The sequence below is a fragment of the Onychostruthus taczanowskii genome, unplaced genomic scaffold (assembly GCF_017590055.1).
Source record: "Onychostruthus taczanowskii isolate IOZ18803 unplaced genomic scaffold, ASM1759005v1 scaffold91, whole genome shotgun sequence".
Classification (NCBI taxonomy): Eukaryota; Metazoa; Chordata; class Aves; order Passeriformes; family Passeridae; genus Onychostruthus; species Onychostruthus taczanowskii.
The window spans coordinates 1901437-1922627 of NW_024507105.1; the positions used below are offsets into that span (position 1 = coordinate 1901437).

The 21191-nt window shown below is 63.4% G+C and overlaps 1 protein-coding gene across 3 annotated transcripts; it reads right to left on the reverse strand.

Annotated features, from left to right (window-relative positions):
- Positions 1-1798: 1798 nt before the first annotated feature.
- Positions 1799-19385, reverse strand: LOC121347668 (junction plakoglobin). Of its 3 annotated transcripts, none has more exons than XM_041426487.1 (15): positions 19314-19385; positions 9588-9820; positions 8381-8634; positions 7925-8163; positions 7344-7545; positions 6818-6962; positions 6227-6330; positions 4942-5280; positions 4372-4527; positions 4109-4228; positions 3812-3962; positions 3582-3703; positions 3287-3326; positions 2825-2992; positions 1799-2641 (listed from the first exon to the last, which is right to left on the reverse strand). In XM_041426487.1, exons 2-14 carry the CDS (start codon positions 9811-9813, stop codon positions 2847-2849), a joined length of 2244 nt encoding a protein of 747 aa, XP_041282421.1. In that variant the 5' UTR covers positions 9814-9820; positions 19314-19385; the 3' UTR covers positions 1799-2641; positions 2825-2846. The 3 variants fall into 3 exon arrangements, with proteins under 3 accessions (XP_041282421.1, XP_041282422.1, XP_041282420.1); XM_041426488.1 differs by having other exon boundaries at positions 19273-19319; XM_041426486.1 differs by lacking the exon at positions 19314-19385 and adding an exon at positions 19232-19256.
- Positions 19386-21191: the final 1806 nt, after the last annotated feature.

Consider the following 21191-nt stretch of genomic DNA (forward strand, 5'->3'; position numbering starts at 1 on the left):
CCGAGCCCTCAGACCCTCTTGTCCCCAGGGAAGGACGGGGACCCACCGTGCGGAGGTGCCGCGCTGCCGCTGGCTGCGGGGAGGGAGCGCGGCCGGTGAGTCAGCTCAGCCGGGACTGCCAGAGCCCTGCAGAGCCTGCTTTTGGCCCGGCTCCTGCACGCACATTTACTCTCCCCGGGGGAGCCTTGTTCAGACACGTGCCGAGCAGCTCCCATCGCCCGCTGCTCCCACCGCCCCCCGCTCCCGCTCACCCCGGACCCCACTGTCCCTCCCTCCACGGGGACCTGCCCCGGGAGCTGGGCGAGGGCAGGACGGTGGGACACGGGCCAGGAGGAGCAAGGTCCCGGCTTAGGCCGCCCCAGGTACCTGTGCAGACTCGCTCCTGCCCTGCCCGATGCCGTCCTGCACCTCCTGCCCGGGCACCTCCCGAGGAGCGGCCGAGCGCCGTGAGAAGGGGAGAGACGGAGGAAAATTCTCCCGGGGATGCGGCAGCCGCCCTCAAATTCTCCGGGGAATGGAGGGGACCGGCTGGGCACGGCCCGGGGGTCGCCCGCGGGAGCTGCCCGGGGATTTGGGGTGCCCGAAGGACGCGGGACACCGTGAGAACCGGAGGCAGGGCGCACCCGGTGACAGCGGGCACAGCGGAGCTGGAGCGGGACACCGCGGGAGCCCAGGGCTCGGTGCACCGGGAGTGCGGGAGATGCCGGGTTTGGAGTGCAGGGAGATGCAGGTTTGGGGAGGGAGATGCGCACACACTCTGGGCGCTGCTCCCGGCGCGGCGGCGGCTGCGGAGCCGTCGGACATCGCTCCCGGATCCGCCGACAATGAGAGCCGCTCCCGGCAGGCGCGGAGAGGATCCCGCAGTCCGTCCCGCCGCTCCCTGGGGACCCCGCAAGCACCTCCGGTTGCTCTGGTCCAGGTGTCCTGTCCTCTCGCTCTGCTACCCCACCGAAATCCCGTACAGCCCCTGGCAGCTCCGCACAGGGGATCTCGGGATGTGCATCCCTACCCCAACATGTGCGGAGGGCACACCCCTGCCTGTGGCTCCAGAATGGCTGCAGGACCCGACCCCTCCTAGGGCAGATGTTCTGGGGCATCTCCAGACCCGCTGTCACTTTGGAGACAGCCAGATGTGACAGCAGGAACATTGCTGCGACCCGCAGCAGGGCTGCCTGGCAGCCACGAGGTGGGGTCCAGGCTCAGCACAGCCAAACCCCCATCCCAGGCACATCCCAGGCACACAGGGCTACAGCCAAGGCCTGTCACTGACTGTCTCCTGCTCTGGCAGCAGCTGCAGCAGGCCAGGGGCTGGGCTGGCTGGCCCCCAGCCTCATCCCATGAGCCACCCCAGCCCCACTGCCCTCGGGAAGTGCACTGGGTTTTGCTGGGACTGCCCGGAAAGCAGCTGTTGTTTTGCTCATCGCTGTCCTGGCACGGGCTGTGGCAGGAAGCAGATCCATTTCCCTGAGCACTGGGCTTGGCTGCAGCCACAGCACCGAGCTCAGGCAGGATGTTCCCCCCAGTCCCACTTCCCAGGCCAGCTCCTGCTGCTTTGTCCCCGCTTGCTCCTGTCCCGAGCACGGCACATGAACCTCGGTATCCTGCCGTGCTCTGGGGCAGCCTGGGCCCACGGCCAGGCAAAGCAGGTGCCAAGCATGGGAATGAGTTCCTCAGGATCACTCTGGCCCGTGGAGGGACTCACCATGGGCTCACAGAGGGTGAGGGCTGTGCTTTCCCCTGGCTGCCCCGAGGGATCGTCCCCAGCCGACAGAAGAACAGGCTCAGGGCAGCACGGGGCTGCAGGGGTTATTTTATTCTTTGCTTTGGTCTATACAAAAACAACTTACAGAAATAATAAAATCTTCCATTCCTGACCCACACTCCAGTAGCTGTCCATCCCTTTCCAGCCGGAGTGTTAAACCACCATCAGATCTAAAGCCTCTTTTAAAAAATGCGTTAGATAAGGGAGGAGGGGACGGAAACACACCACTCACCAAAGAGAAGGGAAACGGGTTAAAATGTGCAACAAAGATCAGTACAAGGACACAGTTCCTAATGCTGGAGTCACTCCTCTATGGGGACTGGCAAGACAGGGACACAAAGTCAGCTCCCAGCGGCTGATGGGAAAGAATTAAACCTCAGACACCCCGAAGGTCCTGGGACACGGACCCTTTGCTTTCAGCAAACTGGATTGGCCTGATTCAGTTGGAGCTTGCAGGAAGCAAAGGGTTTTTCCATGTCAGATTCCTCTCCTAGAACACTAACACACAGAACAAACGGTGGGGAAGTTAGAAAGCACAAACTTAAAGACGGCAAAAGCCGTTGGCACCATATTAAAAATAAAAAAGAAATATATATTCATAGAAAAGACTATTTTGCCAATGAAAGATCACTAACGGTGCAAGGTTTGTGTTTTAAAGCTTCAGAAACAGTATCTTGGATGCTGGATGTGGCAGTAGGTGCTCGAAGCAGTCCCAGGAGGAAGGACCTTCTCCACAGACCCACAGCGAAGAAAACAAATTGGAAAATAAAACCTCTCGTGGGAATGGAAAAGTTTTGTCTTCTCAGGCACTTCTGTCTCCCAAGTCCTTCTCGCAAATGCTCAGCTCTGGGGCCACCCTCTTCTGCATGGAGAGAACACCTGCAGTGGCAGAGAACTCCTGTCACCCACCGAGGGGGGATTTGGGAGGAGACCAGAGTGCGGGACCCCCATGGCCCGCAGGGACATTGATCCATGGCAGCGCCAGGGACCCCGTGGTGGCACCAGGGATCCCCCCAGCATGGCAGGTGCCATCAGCCCACGTCCCAGGTGTGCTGGCAGTACCTGGCGTGGGGCTGCGGGCGGGTTAGGCGAGCATGTGGTCAGCGAAGGGCGCTCGGACGCCGTCGCTGTAGGCATCCATGGGGTAGTCCCCGTCCATGTCCATGTGCATGTCCATGGGGTCCAGGGGGATGTCACCCGAGTACATGGGGCGGTAACCAGGGTCCAGCTCTGCAGGGAAAGCATGTGGCAACCTCAGCTCCCATCAGATCCTTGTTCCCTCACTCAGGGCAGCTGGTGACATGTGGTGCTGTAAAAAGGCCCAACCACCCCCGGCCCAAGGGCATGAGCTGTGTGTGCCCTCTGGGAGCTGAGCATCCCAATCCCCAGCAGACTGGTCTGGCACTTGACTGACAGCCACCTGAAAAAGGTTTTAAAACCAGCCTGGCTTAGTGACACGAGGCAACTGCCTCCCCAGAACCCAGCCCATGGGGACTCTGCAAGGAGGGCTGGTGCCACACTCACCATCTGAGTAGGGCTCGTTGATGGGGATCATGCTCTGAGCCTACAAAAGAAGATGGCACAGTTGAAGGGATTGATGCTCACGATGCCCAGGGGCCATGTGGTGGCAAGCCCTGTCCCAGGTGGTGCCGTGACCCAGGAGCTGAGGCCACAGCCCATCTGCCTCCCACCTCCCACCGTCTGACAGTCACTCTGACAGTCTGAGCTCTGGTTGGAGGTGCTGGCGACAGCTTTCGGAAGCAGCACAGAGCCATCCCCTGACGCCCTGGCTTCCCCAGGGAGAAAATCTGGTTCTCACCGCTTCCCAGGCTGCCGGGTCATGCTTGAAGAGGGAGTTGGTGAGCTCCACGGAGACACGTTTCCTGTAGTCAGGATTCTTGTCCTCCGAGATGCGGAAGAGCACAGCGGCCGCGTAGGTGGCTGTAGGGACGGCCAGCAGCCTCAGCTCCTGCTGCCACGCAGCATCAGAGCCCAAAACCCCAGCTGGGACAGAGCGCCCAGCACAGCCCCCGGCGTGGCAGCACTCACCTGTCCCCTCGTTCCGGGAGTGCAGCAGCTCCATCAGGGGAGCCGAGGCCCCCTCGGCATCGATGGCATCTGCCGCCTCCTTGTCCTGGGCCAGCTCGCAGAGCACGCCGGCTGCCACGCGCTGGATGTTCTCCACCGGCGAGTACAGGAGCTGTCAGGAGAGATCAGCGGCCGTGTGAAGCAGCCAGCAAGGAGCCCCTGCGCCCTGGGCACGCCCTGATGCATGGGGCCACCAGCCCAGGGCTGCAGGGTGGCAGGAGGTGGCCCGTGCAGCCCCGGTGTCCCCGCAGCCCTGACCTGCACGAAGAGAGGGATGGTGTTGAGGCGGAAGATCTCCATGCGGTTCATGGGGTCCCGGGCCAGGATGTGCAGTGCCCCCGTGCAACCCTCCACAATCTCTTCCATCTTCACTCCATCCTGCCAGGGAACAAGAGCTCAGACAGACCCCTCACACACACAGGGCACGGCCACTTGAAGTGTGGGCACAGGTACCCGCAGGGACGGGCTGGGTTTTGGGGTGCCAGGCTGTGCTGGGAGCGGGGCAAAGGGGTGAGGCTCACTGTGTAGGGCTGTTGTGTGCCAGCAGCTGCGTGTCGCTGGGCGTCCTGGTGAGCCTTGACCAGCAGCTGGACCAGGCGGGGGATGACAGCAGCCTCCTGCAGCGGGGCGTGGTTGGCCGGACACAGCGCCAGGTTGCGGATCAGGCCTATGGTAGCCTGGAGGAGAGGAGGAGGAGGAGGAGGAGGAAGGAGCAGTTTATCTCAGCTGTGGATCAGAACAGCATGTGTTCCCCAAGAGACCCACTGGCTGCACCCCTCCCAGTCTGTCCCACCCCATGCCCTCTGTGGTGCGGGCTGACTCAGCTTCGCCCTGCCCTGGATCCATCCTCTCCCCAAGCTGAGCTCCAGTTCCAATCAGCAGCAGGCACGAGCCATTTCCTTCATCAGCTGCTGTCAAGGACATGACCCACCAGGGGCAGGGCTGTGGCAGCAGCAGCCACCACCCCTCTGTGCACAGCACCAGCTGCTGCCCCGCTCAGCAGCCCATCCCACCACAGAGCAGCAGCCAGGAGCTCACTCCAGCCCAGGCACCGGGCTCCTCCTGCCCCCAACACCCCTCTAGGCCTTTACCTTCACCAGTGGCCACTGGTTGGGCTGGTTGAGGAGCTTGACAATGGCGGGGATGCCGTAGTTGAGGCGCACTGAGTTCTGGGCCATCTCGGCCTCGGGGTGCCGGCTGGTGAGGTGCCGCAGGGCGCACACGGCCGGCTCGGTGATGTCCTCCTTGTCACCCGCCCGCAGGATGGTGTGGATCAGGGCCTCCACCCCGTTGGACTGCGTCACCAGGGTCTTGTTCTTGCTGTTGTTGCAGGTCAGGTTGGAGAGGGTGCCAGTGGCACAGGTCAGCACGTTCACATCGTCAGAGCTCAGCTGGTTCACCAGGATCTTGAGGACGCCGTCCAGGCCCTCCTGCAGGAGTGGGATGGGAGGTGGGAGCAGCACACACAGCCAGACCCAAGTTCTAGCCCCACATCCAGCCCCACGGCAGGCAGTGATGGGGGGGCCACAGTGCTCCTGACTCCCACACAGCTCCTTTTCCATCCCTCCATGGCTCCTTTTCCATCCCCCACAGCTGGAGCTGCTCCTTCACGGTGAGCCCCAGCCGCTCTAACATGTACAGTTTCACTCAGACTTTAATGTCTCCTGCTGGAATCACACTTCCAATGCCCCTGCCAGCACTCCCCACACAGTGATGGAGTGACCCCAGTCCTGACTGTGCTGGCCAGCAGCCAGCAGCAGGTCAGGAAGGAGTTAAAGCACCATGACCACATCCTACTTCAGCCCTTCAGTCATCAGAGCCAGGGATGGTTCCATGACAGCCAAAATAGTTTCCAGGCTGCATCAGAGCTAATCCACATGGAGCAGCCCCAGCAGATGGGAAAACTCATCAGGAGGCAGCAGAGGGCTGGGAGAGCAGACCCAGAGCAGGGCTGGGGTCACCTCTGCACCAGCTGCAGGGCACAACAGCCTTGGCAGCAGCTCTGCCAGCAGCTCCCCCAGGAGCTGGGCATGCAGCCAGCCCAGGACAGGCTGACAGGGCTCCCGAGCCAGAGCAAACTCTGGTGGCACCGCTGAGTGACCGCAGTGGCCTCGGCCCAGCACTGGGGACACGCAGGAGTGCTGGCAGCCAGCTGGCATGGGCAAGGCCACAGGCAGTGAGCAGCGCCCCGGGATGCAGGGCAAGCCCTGCTGCTGGGTGACTTGGGCACAGCAGGGCATCCCCTCGCCCTGCCAGGCACATGGAACAGGGAACACAAGGCTTTGGACTCAGCCTGGCATGAGCCAGCCAGCACCAGGCATGGACACGGCTCCGAAATGTGGCACCGAGGCACAGCCAGGGGTCCTGCACACTCACCTGTTTGGTTGCCACGTCAGAAAGGTTCCTCAGGGTCCACAGGCAGTTCTGGACCAGCCTGGGGCTGGAGCTGGTCAGGTGCTTGCCCAGTGCCTGCATGCCACCTGCAGGGAAGGGGACAGTCCTGTGAGCAGCCCTGGCCATCCCAGCAGGAGGAGGAGAGAGCAGCAGCAGGGCTGGGCGGGCTGGGCATGGGCCAATGGTGCTGCACACAGAGCAGCCTCATGGCTCAGTGGAGGCCAAATGTGGTGTGTGAAGAGCTCTTGGACAGCCAGGATGGATCCTGCCCACACACAGTGCCAGGAACATGCCTAAGTAGCCTCCAGAGCAGGAATCCAGGCTTCACTTGGCTGTGCAGACCTCTGCCCGTCCCACAGACATGTGAGAGGACATGTCCTCAGCCACATCCCCCTGACACCACCATTCACCCTCCTCCTGTTTTTAGGTGCCTTAGGAGTGTCCCAGGAAGCTTCTAAAAAGGTTCATTTTATGCTTGGAGCTCCTGGCATGTCCCCAGCTCCGTGCAGGTTGTGTCTCTGGAAAGGGTCTTGAAAAAGCCTCCTCCTGTGGCTCTGCCCCAACCTCTCTTACCAGCCTCAACGATGGCAGGTTTGTTGCTGGGACACACCGACAGCACCTTGAGCACACGGCTCGTGGTCCAGAGCAGCTTCTCGTAGTTGTAGCTGCGCATGATCTGCACCAGGGCCTGGGGTCCTCCGTTGGCCAAAATAATCAGCTGCAAGACAGAATCCCAGAATGGTTTGGGTTGGAAGGCACCTTAAAGACCATCCAGTCCCACCCTCCACCACAGGCAGCAGCACATTCCGCTAGATGAGGTGGGTCCAAGCCCTGCCCAACCTGATCCTGAACACTTCCAGGGATGAGGCATCAAAATGGAGGGTTGGGGTGTGGCAGCCCTGGGCTGCTGGGACCCCCTTTCCAGATTCCCCAGCTCATGCCAGGACACAAGCCAGGCCCTTGGCATGCAGGAATGCTCTGGACACATCATCAGGGATGCACAAGATGGTGGGGTCTCCACTGCTGCCTCCTGCACATCTGTGAGCTGCAAAGTTGGGCAACCACCCCCCCTCCTGCCTGTCTGGGATCCCCAGCCCACCTTGCTCTCCTGGTTCCCATAGGCCAGAAGCTGCAGGCAGTCAGTGGTGATGGCCAGGAACTTGGGGTTGTTCTTGTTCAGCAGGGGAACCATCTTCTGCAGCCCATCAGCCAGACGCACGGCCATCTTGGCCCCCTCCTGGTACAGCAGCAGGTTGTGCAGGGTGGTGATGGCGTAGAAGAGAACAGACTCCACGGGTGAGCTGTAGGCAGACAGCACACACCACGTCAGGGCAGGAACTACCCCACACTCACACCAGGCTGCAGTAGAGTCCTCAGGGCTGCCCCGAGCCCAGCACCCACAGCACCCTTCAGCATGGCCCCAGGGAACGGACACCTCAGAGCCTGAGCCCCATCTCTGTGGCCAGGGCAGTGGGGGTGAGGTAGCTGCTCCCCTCCTCCTGCCCCCATGCAGGCTCCACACAGCAAACCCCAGGGGTTTTCACAGTTTTGCACCCTCCCATTGCTTTGGTGAGCATGAGGACCCACACTGAGGGCAGATGAGCCCTCCCCTCCTCTGCCCCCATCCCAGGAGGAGCAGCCAGGCTCTGCCACCCCCTTGGCATCCCCACCACCGTGCACCTCAGCATCCTGACGAGGGCTGGGATGCCACCAGACTTGAAGATGGAGAGCAGGCCCTCGCGGTGGTGCGAGAGGTTGTGCAGGATGCTGGTGGTGCAGCGGGCGGTGTCCAGGTCGCTGGTGCTCTGCATGGTGCGCACCACGGCCGCCACGATCTGCGGCGACTGCATCAGCGCGCGGCGCGACGCCTCCTTCTTGGACAGCTGGTTGACAATCATGGCTGCCTTGCTGACAACCACCTGGAGGGAGAGGAGCCGGCGTCTGGGAAGGGGTCCCGCAGCAAGGACAGGATGTGAGGTGACGTGGCTGGGCAGGGGTGAGCTCAGTCCTGCACCTCAGTCTGGTGCAGGCTGGAGGCAAGCAGGAGTTTGGCCAAGGGGAAGGAGACAGACATGGCCACAGAGCCCCACAGGTGCAGCAGCTGAAGAGACAAACACAGCAAACATAGCTCCTTACCGGGTCCTCATCGTTGAGCAGCTTGGTGAGCTCTGGGATGGCACGTGTGGCCAGCTCGGCGTCATCCTGGTAGTTGATAAGGTGCACGATGGCTGACTTCAGCATCTGGGAGGGCTCTGCCAGGCGCTGCACGTTGGTCTGCTGCCCCTCCAGCTGGGTGGTGATGAGAAGCGAGCGGTCTTCCACCGTCTCGGGGTACATGGCGGCCCGGACACGCTGGGCACGGGTCATGGCCAGCTGAGCCTCCATGTCCGCTGCAGGGGGGGACAGGGAGGCAGCGTGAGGCTCTCTCCAAGGAGTGCTCCCAGCCCTGCTTGCCAAACCCAAGGAGATGAGCAAGAGCTTAGCACAGAGACACCGGCCACGTCAGCAGTCCCCGCACGCTCTGCGCAGAGCTGGAGCTTCAAAGTGTAAACAGATCCGGCAGCACAGAGATAAGACAACACTCAATTAGGCAGCATGATGGGGCAGTTGTCACACAAGGCCCATTAATTAAAAAATTAAGGATATTTGCAACTTGGGACTAGCTGGCACTGGTAAAAAGGAGAGCACTGAGGCCTTCCCCATGGAGGATGCTGAGGTGTGATACTGCGGGAGCCACCCATGGTCGCCACCTCTGCACCACAAGGACTGCACAGGGTCCTGTGGGGGGCTCTGATCCCCATGGGAGCTGTCAGTAAACCTTCCAGAGCCTATTGCCCACAGGGAACTGAAGAGCAAGCGGAGCAAACCAGCCCCTCTGAGGGGATAAAGCTGGGGGAAGCATCTTCCTCACTCCAGGCTGCGGCTCCGCATCGTCCTCGCCTCAGCGGGAGAAGCCGTGGCAGTGCCACGGTGTTACGGCACACACTGGCAGCTCTGGCAGCCACACTGGGACAGCTTTCCCAGCAGGCAGACAGGCAGTAGAGCAGGTGGCAGATCCGTGGGATGGGATCAGCTGTTCCCATCTCAAGCCAACCCCCTGGCACGCTCGGATGTGCGCGCAGCTCAGCTCCAGCGCGGGCTGACCGCGCGCCACCCCCACGCCGGAGCCTCTCAGCGCCGGGGAGGAGGACAGGAGGAAGCATATTTTAGGCAGCAACAACTCCCAGGGTGTGGAAGCCAGCATGGAGGAGTACCCAGAAGCAGCATGGCTGCGGGGGAGGAAGAGGAAGGCAGGAGCTGAGCAGCTGAGCCTGCGGAAGTGCCGGGCCTCACAGCCCCTTACCTTGCGCTTGGCTCTGGCTCTGGCTCCCTCCCTGGCAGTAACTCGTGGTGGTTGTCTTCTTGATGGTGTACTGCTTCCCATACACCTCGTCATCGTCTGCGAGGCACTTGCTGCTGACGGAGGGCACCTGCGTGTTGACGCCGGAGTGGATTCCGGAGTCGTAGGTGTAGGTCTGCTGCCACTCCGTCACCTTGATCGGCTGCTCCATCATGTTCATCACCTCCATGGCTGCTCTGCGGGGTGGGCAGGGCAGGTGTTACACCTCCAGGAGAGCCTAGGTATCCGCAGGACCCTCCTGCCCCTCTCCTGCCCCCGAACGGCACGGCAGGCCCCGCGCAGCAGCCGGCCCCCACGAGCAGATGGAGCCGATCCCTATCTGCCCTCCTCCCCCGCCGGAGATGAAAGGCGGCACCGCGATGACGAACCCGAAGCTCAGCACTTTGTTGCTCGTGTTCAGACATGAACGGCGGCTGCGTCTCGCAGCGCCGTGTCTCACCACTGCCACGGCCAAGGTGTGGGCAGGCTCTGCCCAGCACAGTGGGACACCACAAGCTCCGGGGGCCCTGGCTGCCCCTGAGCTTTTTTTAAGACCCTTTCCAGAGACACAACCTGCACAGAGCTGGGGACACGCCAGGAGCTCCTAGCTCCATATGGCTGGAGCTCCAAGCATAAAATGAACCTTTTTAGAAGCTTCCTGGGACACTCCTAAGGCACCTAAAAATAAGCAGGCAAAGCCCCTGGCTCAGCTCTCCCACGGGTGCTCAGCACCACAGGCGCCCACGGCGTGGTCCAGGGCTGGGCACTCCTCACTCAGTGCCAGGACAGGGCAGCCCGGCACATCCCAACACTCAGGACAAACCAGCCAAGGTTGCTGGGAGCAGGGCTGGGATTTCCTTGTCTTTAATTTGGAGATACAGGGGGAGGGAGGACGGCTCATGGATTAATGCCTGAGCTCACTCAGGGCTGTGACTCACCAGCCCTGCATCCAGGCCCCCGGCAGGACCAGGAGGGAAGGAGGCAGGCAGGGAGGGAGGGCTGGAGGCAGGCAGGGAAGGAGGGATGGAGACAGCACCCGCCCAGCCCTCCGCTGACCCATCACCCAGGATTCCTATCCCTTCCCGGCCGCGCAGGAGTGGAATGAGTCAGAGTTTCAGAGGCGATAAGCAGCAAAGGGAGCAGCTGCCGCCCGGCATACCTGGGCGCAGCAGCACCCATTCCAAACAGCCTAATTACCGCCCGCAGCGGCCCCGATCCCCGCGCCGGGCCGGACCGGGGCGGCCGCGCAGCCCTGGCTCCGCTCCAGCCGCCAGCGCAGCGCGGGCCCCGCGGGGACCGGCCGGGCTGGGGCGGCAGCTTCGGGCACCAAAACCCTCCCGGGGGAGCGAGGACACGGAGCTGAGCCCCCCGCCAGGCCGGCGGCTGACTCAGGGCGTCGGGTGGTGGCCGAGGACGCGGCTCGGCGGGGCACGGCGCGCACGGGCTTGGCACGGCTTGGCACGGCTCGGCCCAGCGCTGCCGGCTGTTCCCAAGGAGCGGCCGAGCCCCCGGCAGCTGCACAGGGAGGAATCCCAAGCTTTCATTCGCGGGAGCAGCGGCCAGATGGGAAACAGGAGCCCGCCACGCTTGTCCCCCCTGGGCAGGGGCATCCCCCAGCCCCAGGCGCCTTCCCGGAGCCGCGGCAGGGCGCTGCTGCTGCCAATCCGATATTTTTTGAGCTGTCAAGCAGCACTGGCAGACTCAGAGCAGCTCTAATGGGCTGTGCACAACGCACGGTGGTCAGGGAACGGAGGGCGGTGGAGGCAGAGCCGGGTGGGAGCCGGGGTGTGGGATCAGTGGGGCAGGACAGCGTGTGACACATGGTGCCAGGGGCGAGAGGAGAGGCAGCTCTGCTCCCCACCCCGCGTCGCAGCAGGGATGGGCCGTGAGAGCCCCGGAGCGGAGCTGGGAGTGCCGCGGAGCTGCACCCGGGCGCTGCTGCGCTGGGATTTGGGAGGGCAGCTCCTTCAGCTGGATCATCCCAGCCACGGTGGCAGAGTCTTAATTGTGTTGGGAAACTCAAGAGAAGCAATAGTCGTGCCTTATGAAGTGTGGAAGGGGTAGGCAGGAGAGGGCTCTGTGGCACCGGCCGGGCTCATCACCGTGGTGCTGGGTGAGCTGGCACCCCTCACACCTGCAGAGCCCCAAGAGCCCAGGCCAACACCGGAAAGCTGCCCTGGACAAGGTGGGCAGGGGGAGAGCAGAGCTGAGGGCAGTACAGACCACACAGGCAGGGCAGGGACCCCAGGCAGCAGCTGACAGAGCTGGCAGGGGCTGATGCTGCTGCACCACTGTCAAACACTGACATCCACTCCACAATTTAGAGGCATCAGACAGGCACTTAATTTTCCAAACCTCCAGGAGCTGGGCTCAGACACCATACAGAGCCCTGCATTATGCATGAGCCACCCCTTCTGTCTGCACCACAGCACCCAGGGACATCAAAAGCCAGCAGAGCTCCTCGAGCTCAGACACGAGCTCTGGTGATCGGCCCCAGACGAGCTCCAGGCAGGAGAGCAGGACCAGGAGCCCCACAGAAGGGACACAGGCACCTGTCCTTCCCCTGAGCATCCCCCCAACAGCATTTGCTCATGGCCACAGGAACCAGCGAGGCCAACAGCACCCGAGGTGGCAGGGCCAGTGCAGCAAATGCCAGACGCTCCCACGGTGAGCAGTGACATTTTCTGAGCCCTGTGTCAAGCGTGCCCTGCTCATCACTCCGCGAGGGGCAGACACTGACACAAGCCTCTCCCCCGTCCTCCACAGCCTGGCTCTGTCCTCAAATGTCCCCTCTCATCCCCAGCAGGAGAGGGGTGCTGGTTACCCCTGGGCTCACCTTATCAGGAGCCGTTTCCTGGCAGTGTTTCTAGGGAAGTGCTGTAGCAGGGAAGGACCCTCATGCTGGAGGGAGAAGCAGGGTGTTATTTGGGGCACAAGTGAAAATACCCACACTGAAGGGTCAGCCACAAGCAAGGGGCATGTCTGGGTGGGCTCCAGCCCTCCCACATCAGGCCTGTGGGCAGCTCTTACCTCCCCCACCAAGCTGGCAGAGTGGGAAGGGGAGAACAGTGAAAGCAGAAAAAACCCACCAGGCCTCACCTGAGCCCCACTCCACACAAACCTAGACCCCAGGAAAATAAGATTTGCTCCTGGGAACAGTGAGAAATCCCCCAGGAAACAGTGAGGCAGCTGTGGGGGACTGTTCAGAGGGGCCAGCAGGTTTGGGGAGAACCTCCAGCCTGCTCCTGCACCACAACGGGGAAGGGGCCAAGACACCTGAGGGGCTTCAGCCATGGGATGCAGCACAGGCAGGTTCTTATGTCACTCAAGCAGGGCACTGCCAGGAAAAGGTTAATCCCTCTCCCACCACTTCCCTCAGCCAGGAAGACAGAGGAAGCTCCCGCAGGCTGTCGGGCACCGGCCAGCAGCTCATCCGCCCCCGGAGCCATTTGATCAGCGTCCAAGCAGCACAGCCCCCCGGGACACCGTCTGGGAGGAAGTCTCTGGCAAACATGCAGCCCCAGGCCTGACCAGCCCTTCCCACCAGCTGCTGTGAAGCCTTCAGCCTCACCAGGCAGGACACAGCCGGCACAGGGCTGAGCTGCCCAGAAGAGCAGCAGGAAAGCAGTGAGTGCTGCTTCATGCAGAAATATCCACTGCCCATGGGCTTCTCGAGGTCCCTGGGGTGAGCAGCCATGATCCCCAGCCTGGGGTCACACCAAGGGGAGCAGGTGGGGGGCACAGGGCACCCTCACAAGCCCCAGGCAAGGGGCTGCACTGGACCAGGCACTGGGTCTCAGGGTCAGGGGGTGTGAGGGGCAGCCTGAGCACACTCAGGCAGGTCCAGCCTGCCCTCAGCCCGGCATGGAGCAGTGTGGGTGCCAGCAGAGGGCTGCCAGAGCCCCCCAGAGCCCCACCCTTGCTCAAAGGAGCAAAGGGCAACAGTGCTGGGGGGTCCCCTCATGCAGCCACAGCATGAGAGGGGCTGAGCTCGGTGTGGGAGCGTGCGAGCGGCTGCAATTAGAGTCGCCAAGGCTTTTAAGGAAAGGGAAGAGGCAGTTAAGGCAATTCAATAAACGCAGCACAAGAAAAGACTCTATTTTAGAAGCACTTACACTACACACAAGCCATCTCCGGTCCCCCCCTTCCTGGAGCAGTGGGGATTAGCAACTGCCTGCTCAGGCAGCACTGGCCTGGGCAGCCACAGCAGACACACAAGGGCACCCTGTGCACCCTGGAGAGCTGCACCTCAAAGTCCCCCAACACCCAGAGCCCCTGGCCCAAGGTGCTCTGAAGCGACACCAAGGGCTGATGAAGCTGGGGCAGCCGCTAACGAAGGCCCTGCAGACGCGGCACAAAAGCTTCAGTGGTTTTGAAGAGGATCCTCGGGAACACACAGCGGGAGCAGGCAGAGAAAGGAGCTTGTCAAGACCTCACCAGCATCAATGGGAAGCGTTCGAGTCAGATCTCAGCACCAGGAGCCCTTTCAATGGGGCTTTACAGGGAAGATGAGTGGAAGAATTCAAAGGGGAACGAGAGCAGCTTGAAGTTTAATGAGGAGGAGACAGCGGCGGGGGATCAGCCTCTCGTTAGAGCAGGCAGAACCACTGGCCTGGCCTTGCACACAAAGGAGCCCATGGCCTTTGTGTGTGGATGTAGCCTGGTCCAGAAGGGCTCCTGCCTGCCCCACCAGCTCTGGGCACTCAGGAAAGGCAGCAGGGGGCAGGAGCTTCAGATCCAGGCTCCTTCACTGGAGGGGGCTCCAAACCTTTTTTATATTTCAGCTATTGTGATGTTGTTACATTTAAGCTGCTGAGTGCCTCATGCAAAGCTCCAGCCCCTCTTGCTGGGGGTGCTGCATCCCCCTGAGCACCAGACCAGACTCTGGCAGCAGGGCAGACCCAGAACTGTGCCACGACCTGCTGCGCTCAGCTGATGCTCTCCATCAACCCAGACCGTGTCCCCGAAATGCCTCGCCTGCACCTGAATTAACAGCTCCTGACAGCTCCAGCACACGCCAGGCCCAGGCTGTGATGTTTTGGCACTTCACATCACAAACCAACACAGTATTATCCATCAAGTGCTCTCTTGCTGCAAGCACACACTGCACTGAGCATGACACCCACCCCCTGCTCCCGTGCAGGGGCATGGCTCACAGCAGGACCCTCAGCCCAGGGAAAGCTCTCCCAGGGACATCCACCTGCCAAAATCCCACTGTGGGGTCTCTGGCAGCTCATCATCCCCCTCCCCACATCACTAGTTGTTGGCACAGACACCTCCACCTGCAGGATCAGGAGGACCCACATGGGCTCATCTCCTCCTCACAGTTTGCTGATCTCATTAGAATCATGTCCAGGAAAGATGGGAATTTGCCACTTGTCCACGGAAAGGAGAACTGGCATGGTGAGATTAATCACAATTACTCCATCTGGATAAAAAAATCAAAAACCATTATTTTGTTTCAACGAGCACAAAGAACAAGTTGTTCTTTAAGCACACTATAATTGCAGGCTCTGAACCTTGCTGGCTGTTCCCAGCTCCAACCACGGTGCCCAGGACCCAGGCTTTGCCACCCAGCCCTGCCAGAGGAGCTGGGGCAGCGAGGAGGGGCACAGAGGTGCTGAGCCCCGGCTTAATTTCTCCATCCAGTTGCATTACAGCTGCAAAGTTCAGACGCTTCACAAGAAATTATCACCAACAGCCGTCAGCACCCGGCCTGTCGGAGCAAGTTAATGATTTGTCACCAGGGCTCTGCCCGCGCGTCACCGCGATTACAGCAGGCTCTGCCAGCAGCCAAAGGTCTCTCCCCCCACTCAGAGGAACGCTTTTCACCCAGCCTCCTACCCCCAAAAGCCACAGGGCACCCCAGCGCACCCACCCCACGGGGTCTGTGCCCCAGCAGCGGGGCAGCCCCCCCGGAGGGCACTGCCACGGTCACCCCCTCCCAGATCTGCCCACCCGAGCGTGGGATATGGGGAAAACACCGAGCATTCCGCCTCCACCCCGCCAGAAGCTGGGAAGGAGGCCCGGGGACTGGCTGGGAACAGACAGCGCAGATGTCGCGGGCTGCCCGACAAGCCCCGGCAGCCGCGGTGCGAGGCTCCTGCCCCTCTTCCAAAGCCATTCCGGAGCTGAGAGTCCAAGGCGTGCCAGGATGCCTCCAGGCCCGCCAGCAGCCGCCGCAGAACCCATCGGGGATGGCGGATTTAGAAGGGTATTTCAAACCTCTGCTTAAATAGAAACATCTTCCCCTCCCCCCCCCCACCCCACCCCGCGCAGCCATCGACAAACCGGGTGTGGCTGCAAAGCCAGCCCTGTTTAAGCACAGACATGGTGCTGAGGTCAAGTTTTAAGCTTTTTTGGAGCGGCAATACCTGCACCTTCCCACGCCCTTGTCCGCCACTTTTTCAAGTATGTCTATGAGCAAAGAGGGGGAAAATCAACCCTCCCAGAGCAGAGAATGCGATTCAAGGCACGGATGCAGCCCTGGTGTCCTCCCGAGCTGCCATCCCCAGCCGTGTCCATGCACACAGACGCACCTGGGACACTCCACGGGGCTGAGACTGACCAGCTGCCCCAGCCCTGGGTGATGCTGGGTGCCCACACACCCAGTCTAGGTGGGGAAGCACCAGCTGAACCTGAGGTAGGCTCGTACTGCTGTAATAGACACGACATTTCATTTTAACTTCTGTTAATTAGAAGCCAGCCTAATTTAAACCTTCAAAACCAGCACAAGCGTCGGTACAGATGCTGCAATTAAAGTTCTGCAAGTTCTCCGTGCAGAGGCTCTGCTCCCCCAGCCTGAGGAGCGGGGCCAAGGGCAGCTTTGCTCCCAGGCTCTGCCATCTGCGAGCGGCAGCGCGCCCGGCAAAAGCGCCGTCTTAAATCCCGGAGATCTGGAAGTGTGATAAAAAGCCAAATCCCATCAAGCGCTCCCACACCAAACCACAGTCTTGAAGGGAAGCCGTCCTCGCAGGAACGGGCTGAGCTGCAGGAGCCGTGCAGCTGTACCGCAGTGCCTGCCCGGCTGCTGAGGAAGGCTTTCAGGTGGGGGAAACAAAGGGGTGAGTTAATGGGATTAGGGCAGCGCCGAATGATACGCTGAAATGCGGTACCAGGACCAGAGGGGACATCCCCCAAGCCCCCCGGCTGCAGCCCTGCCACGATTCACCCGCGCTGCCCCGGGGGCTCCAGGCACGGAGCACAAACTACTCGCACACCCAGCCCCAGGAGACCCCTCCCAGCAGCCCGGCTCGTCCCCCCACCCCCTCCCGGGGATGAAGGCGCTTCCTGGAGCCGGCAAGGACACGGCACATCGCCCAGACAATAGACTGTAACGCCATTGTCTGAGAGAGGGCCCCGCACGGCCGCCCCACCTTTCCCCAGCGCCCTGAGCCCTGGGGAGCCGCGTGTGTCCCCGCTCCGCACAGCAGCCACGGTGCAAGGAGGGAGCACAATCCTCAGCCACAGCTCTCCAGCGTCCCCGTCCTCATGGCCAACTTGTCTAAACCAAATTAGCAGTAAAATGGGTTTTTCATGACACTTCATGGAAATCCTCCAAAACAATGAGCGATAACAGGCTTCAGATGTGCAAACGCAGTTCCAGTGGTGCCCTGCACCCTTCCAGCCAGCTCCGACACCGACAAGGACACAGAAATGGACCCCTGTAATTTTCTCAGCCCTGTTTCCGGCTGGACCGGACACTCCGAGAGCGGAGCCCGGAGCAGCCCCCGCGGACACTGCACCTGCCCTGGATGCGGCTGCCAGCCCGGAGCAAACGCCCCCGGCACCGCTCCAGCCCCATCCCCGCGGCAGCTGCCGGGGAGACGCTGCGCCCCCGGCTCCCCAGCAGCCCACGGCAGACGGACACCAGAGCGAGCTGCTCGGGGCTGGCACCAGCGCCAAAACCAGCACGACGTGGGCTGGAGCAGGAGGTGAAGCGACTGGGGGGGGGCTGTATCACGGGGCTGTGTCCCCAGCCCCCTCCACCCTTCTGGTATGGGGAAGCTGTCAAGGGAACATGAAACCAGACATGGGACTCACCCAGGCACCCCGACAGCGTTATGGGGGTGCAGGGGCGTCCAGCCTGGCCGGAGAGGGTGCAGGCTGATGGCCTCACACCCGGGCAGGCACAAGGGTAGCGCAGGTCACCCTGTCCCGTCCCCTCCTGAGCGTTCACGCTCCTCTCCCAGCACACGCCGCCCCGCGTTGCTCGTATGACAGCCCACGTTTGCCTTCTCCGGGCAACTCCCAGCAACATTTCAGCATTATCCTTTCATCTGCGCTGTAAACCTGATTAATTAAGCTAATCACTCAGCTAACGCAATTAGAGCGCTCTCTCCTCTCCAAACATCAGACAAACAGCCAAGTTTCGCTCCCCCCGCCGTGTCCCGGTGCGGATGTCCGCTGTCCGGGGCTCAGCTGGGACCCCCCCGTGCGCACTGTGCCCGGCACCCCTCACCCCCGGGGCTGTCCGGGTGATGCCAGGTCACCCGCACCCCCTCAGCCCCCAGACCTCACATGGCAGGCGGCGGGCGAATGGTAGCTCCGACCCCTTCGATGTCGGGGCGATGCCGAGGTGACCCGAGAGCAGCACGCGGTGTCCCCAGGTGTGGCTGTGGGCACGGAGCAGCCCCGTTTGCGTAAGAGCCCCGGAGAACCGGGCGAGCGCCGTGCCAGGGCCTCGCCCGCGCAGCGGCAGCTCCGGGCGGGGCCGGGGACAGAGTCACGGCCTGGCACCGGAGCGCGGAGCCGCGATTCCCAAACTGGAATCGGCACTGGGACAGCCCGGCTGCCCACGGGGGAAGCCCCGGGGACCCGCCCAGTCGGGCCGAGCTCACGGGAAGCACACGGGGAGCCCTGCCCCAGACGGCGGCAGCGGGACCGAACCGGGACGCCCGGTGCTGCCCGGCCCGGACATCCAGGTCCTCCCCGCCCCGAGCGCGGCCGCTCCCCAGCGCCGCACGGCGGAGTCCGCACGGCTCCGCTGCAGCCCAGCCCGGAACGACCAACGGCCCCGTCCCGGCCGCTCCAACTCTGCTCACCGGACCACTCCCCGCCGCCAGCCCGCTCCTCCGGACCCTCCCCGCTCACCGGAGCGACCCCTGCCCGGTTCCGCCGGCCTATTGCCGCTCACCGCCGGTCCCCCATGCCCGATGCTCGCTGACTCGGCTCCACTCACCGTCGCTCCCGGTGCCCCGCCCCGCTCACCGTCGTTCCCCGTGTCCGGTGCGCCAGTCCCGCTCACCACCGCCGCCGCCGCCACCCATTCCCGGTGCCCCGGTCCCGCTCACCGACCCTCCCCGCCCGTTCCCGGTGTCCCGGCCCCGCTCACTGTCCCTCCCCGCCCGCTCCCGGTATCCCGGCCCCGCTCACCGTCCCTCCCCGCCCGTTCCCGGTGTCCCGGCCCCGCTCACCGTCCCTCCCCGCCCGTTCCCGGTGTCCCGGCCCCGCTCACCGCCGGTCCCCCATGCCCGATGCTCGCTGACTCGGCTCCACTCACCGTCGCTCCCGGTGCCCCGCCCCGCTCACCGTCGTTCCCCGTGTCCGGTGCGCCAGTCCCGCTCACCGCCGCCGCCACCCATTCCCGGTGCCCCGGCCCCGCTCACCGTCCCTCCCCGCCCGTTCCCGGTGTCCCGGCCGCGCTCACCGTCCCTCCCCGCCCGCTCCCGGTATCCCGGCCCCGCTCACCGTCGCTCTCCGCCACCCGCCCGCTCCTGCCCGAACAAAAGGCGAGCAGCGCCCCGCGCACCGCCCCGCCCGCCTCAGGCCCCGCCCCCGCACCGCCCCTCCGCTATTGGCTGCTCTGCACGCCCATCAATCCCCGGGCGTGCCGGGCTCCGCCCCCGCCGGACGTGTTTATCCGCTCCCCATTGGCAGGGGCGCGGCCGTCCCGCCCTCTGCCCGCAGGTGATTGGACAGCGGGGCGGGATGGGCGGGGCGCGGCGGCGGCAGAGCAAGGGCGCGACCACGAGGGGACCACCTGGGTGACGTCAGTGGGCGCGGCCAGGTGGGGCCGGGACCCGCCCCTGGGCAGGGCTGGGGGCGCGGGGACCCCCGGGCCGTGCAGGGACCCCCGGGCCGTGCGGGGACCTTGGGCCGTGCGGGGACCCCGGGCCGTGCGGGGACCCCCGAGGCAGGAGCGCGGGAGCGGCTGGAAGCGGCGTTCGGGAAGGGCTCGGGGCTGCTGGCGCTGCGTCAGCCCGGTCCCCGCCGGACCGGTCCAGCCGGGTGCTGCCGCCGCGTCCCAGGCGAAGCCGCCGTCACCCAGTGCCCGAGTCATCCATCGGATATGTCCCAGCCCACCTCAGGACCCCCAGGTTCGGGGAGCAGGAGGATTCTGCCCCGGTGAGGATGAGGAGGGAGCATCCTGCACCCCCGCTGCCTGTACGGTTCCGTGCTACGTCTGACAGCGAGCGCTGCCAGGCGGGGATTCTCAGCTCCCAAGGGAGGTGAGAGACAGCGCTTCCACCGCCCCTGCAAGAGAAAGGGAATTAATTCATGGCTGTGCGCTGAGCGGGAGATCCGGAGCACAGCGACAGAGCTCTCGGCACAAGGAAATGGGCACACGGTACGGCACGGAACAGCACGGCACGGCAGGGCACGGCAGAGCGCAGCTGAGGCGTCGGCCAGAAATCTCATTCACGCTCCCCTCCTGGTCAAGGTCGAGGGTGTCAGGGAAGCGCGAGATGTAACCCAGCTTCCTGCATCCCCTGCATCCCTTGCATCCCCTGCATCCCACCCCCGTGTCCCCAGCCAGTCACTCTGCACCCCGGCGCTGCCCCGCAGCTCGACTCTCCCTGTCCGGGGGGACAGGACGGTGGCCATGCTCCCGGTCACAGCCACCGCCGGTCACACCGCCGCTCCCAGAGCTCTGCTCCCGCCTGGCACTGCCGGCGGTGGATGCAGGTGGGAGCGGGGAAGGGGCCCCAGCTCACGGCTGCGAGGGGCTTTGCCTGGTGCCAGCAGATCGGTGGGAGAGAGGAGCTGTCTTCTCGTGAGTGTGGGGCTGGGGAGGGGACACGGTGCCCAGGTGTGTCAGAGCAGGGCGGAGGCCACCTGGGCCCAGTGCCACCCTCGCCCAGCTGTTGGGAAGATCCGCAGGCCTTTGTCCCCCGGGCTGCGGTGCCAGCGCCGCTCATCCACCGGCCACACCCCACCGGACTGGCTCTCCCCTCCCGAGGTGGCTGTGACCCATCGGTGACAAACCCAGCTCCTCCCGAGTGACAGGACAGCCGTGTCCCGGCGCAGGGTGCAGTGGGTGCCCCCTCCCAGCAGTGCCTCCCCGAGCCCTGAGCTTTGCCCACGGGTCTGGGGGCTCAGCCCCCGCCCCCTGCCCTGCAGAGCTGGAAAAGCCCCGTGAACGGGGGTTCCGGGCAGGGCAGGGTGGGGTGCTGGCAGCCTCTTGCCACCCTCTTCCTTCCATTCCCATCCCTTCCCTCCCCCGGGGCCAACGCTGTGATTCAGCCTCTCAGTTTCAGTCCTCGTAGCCAATTTCCATGCGAGCGGGAGGGAGCACGGCAGGGAGGAGTGGTCGGGCACACACTGCCCGGGATTGGCACAGGTTTG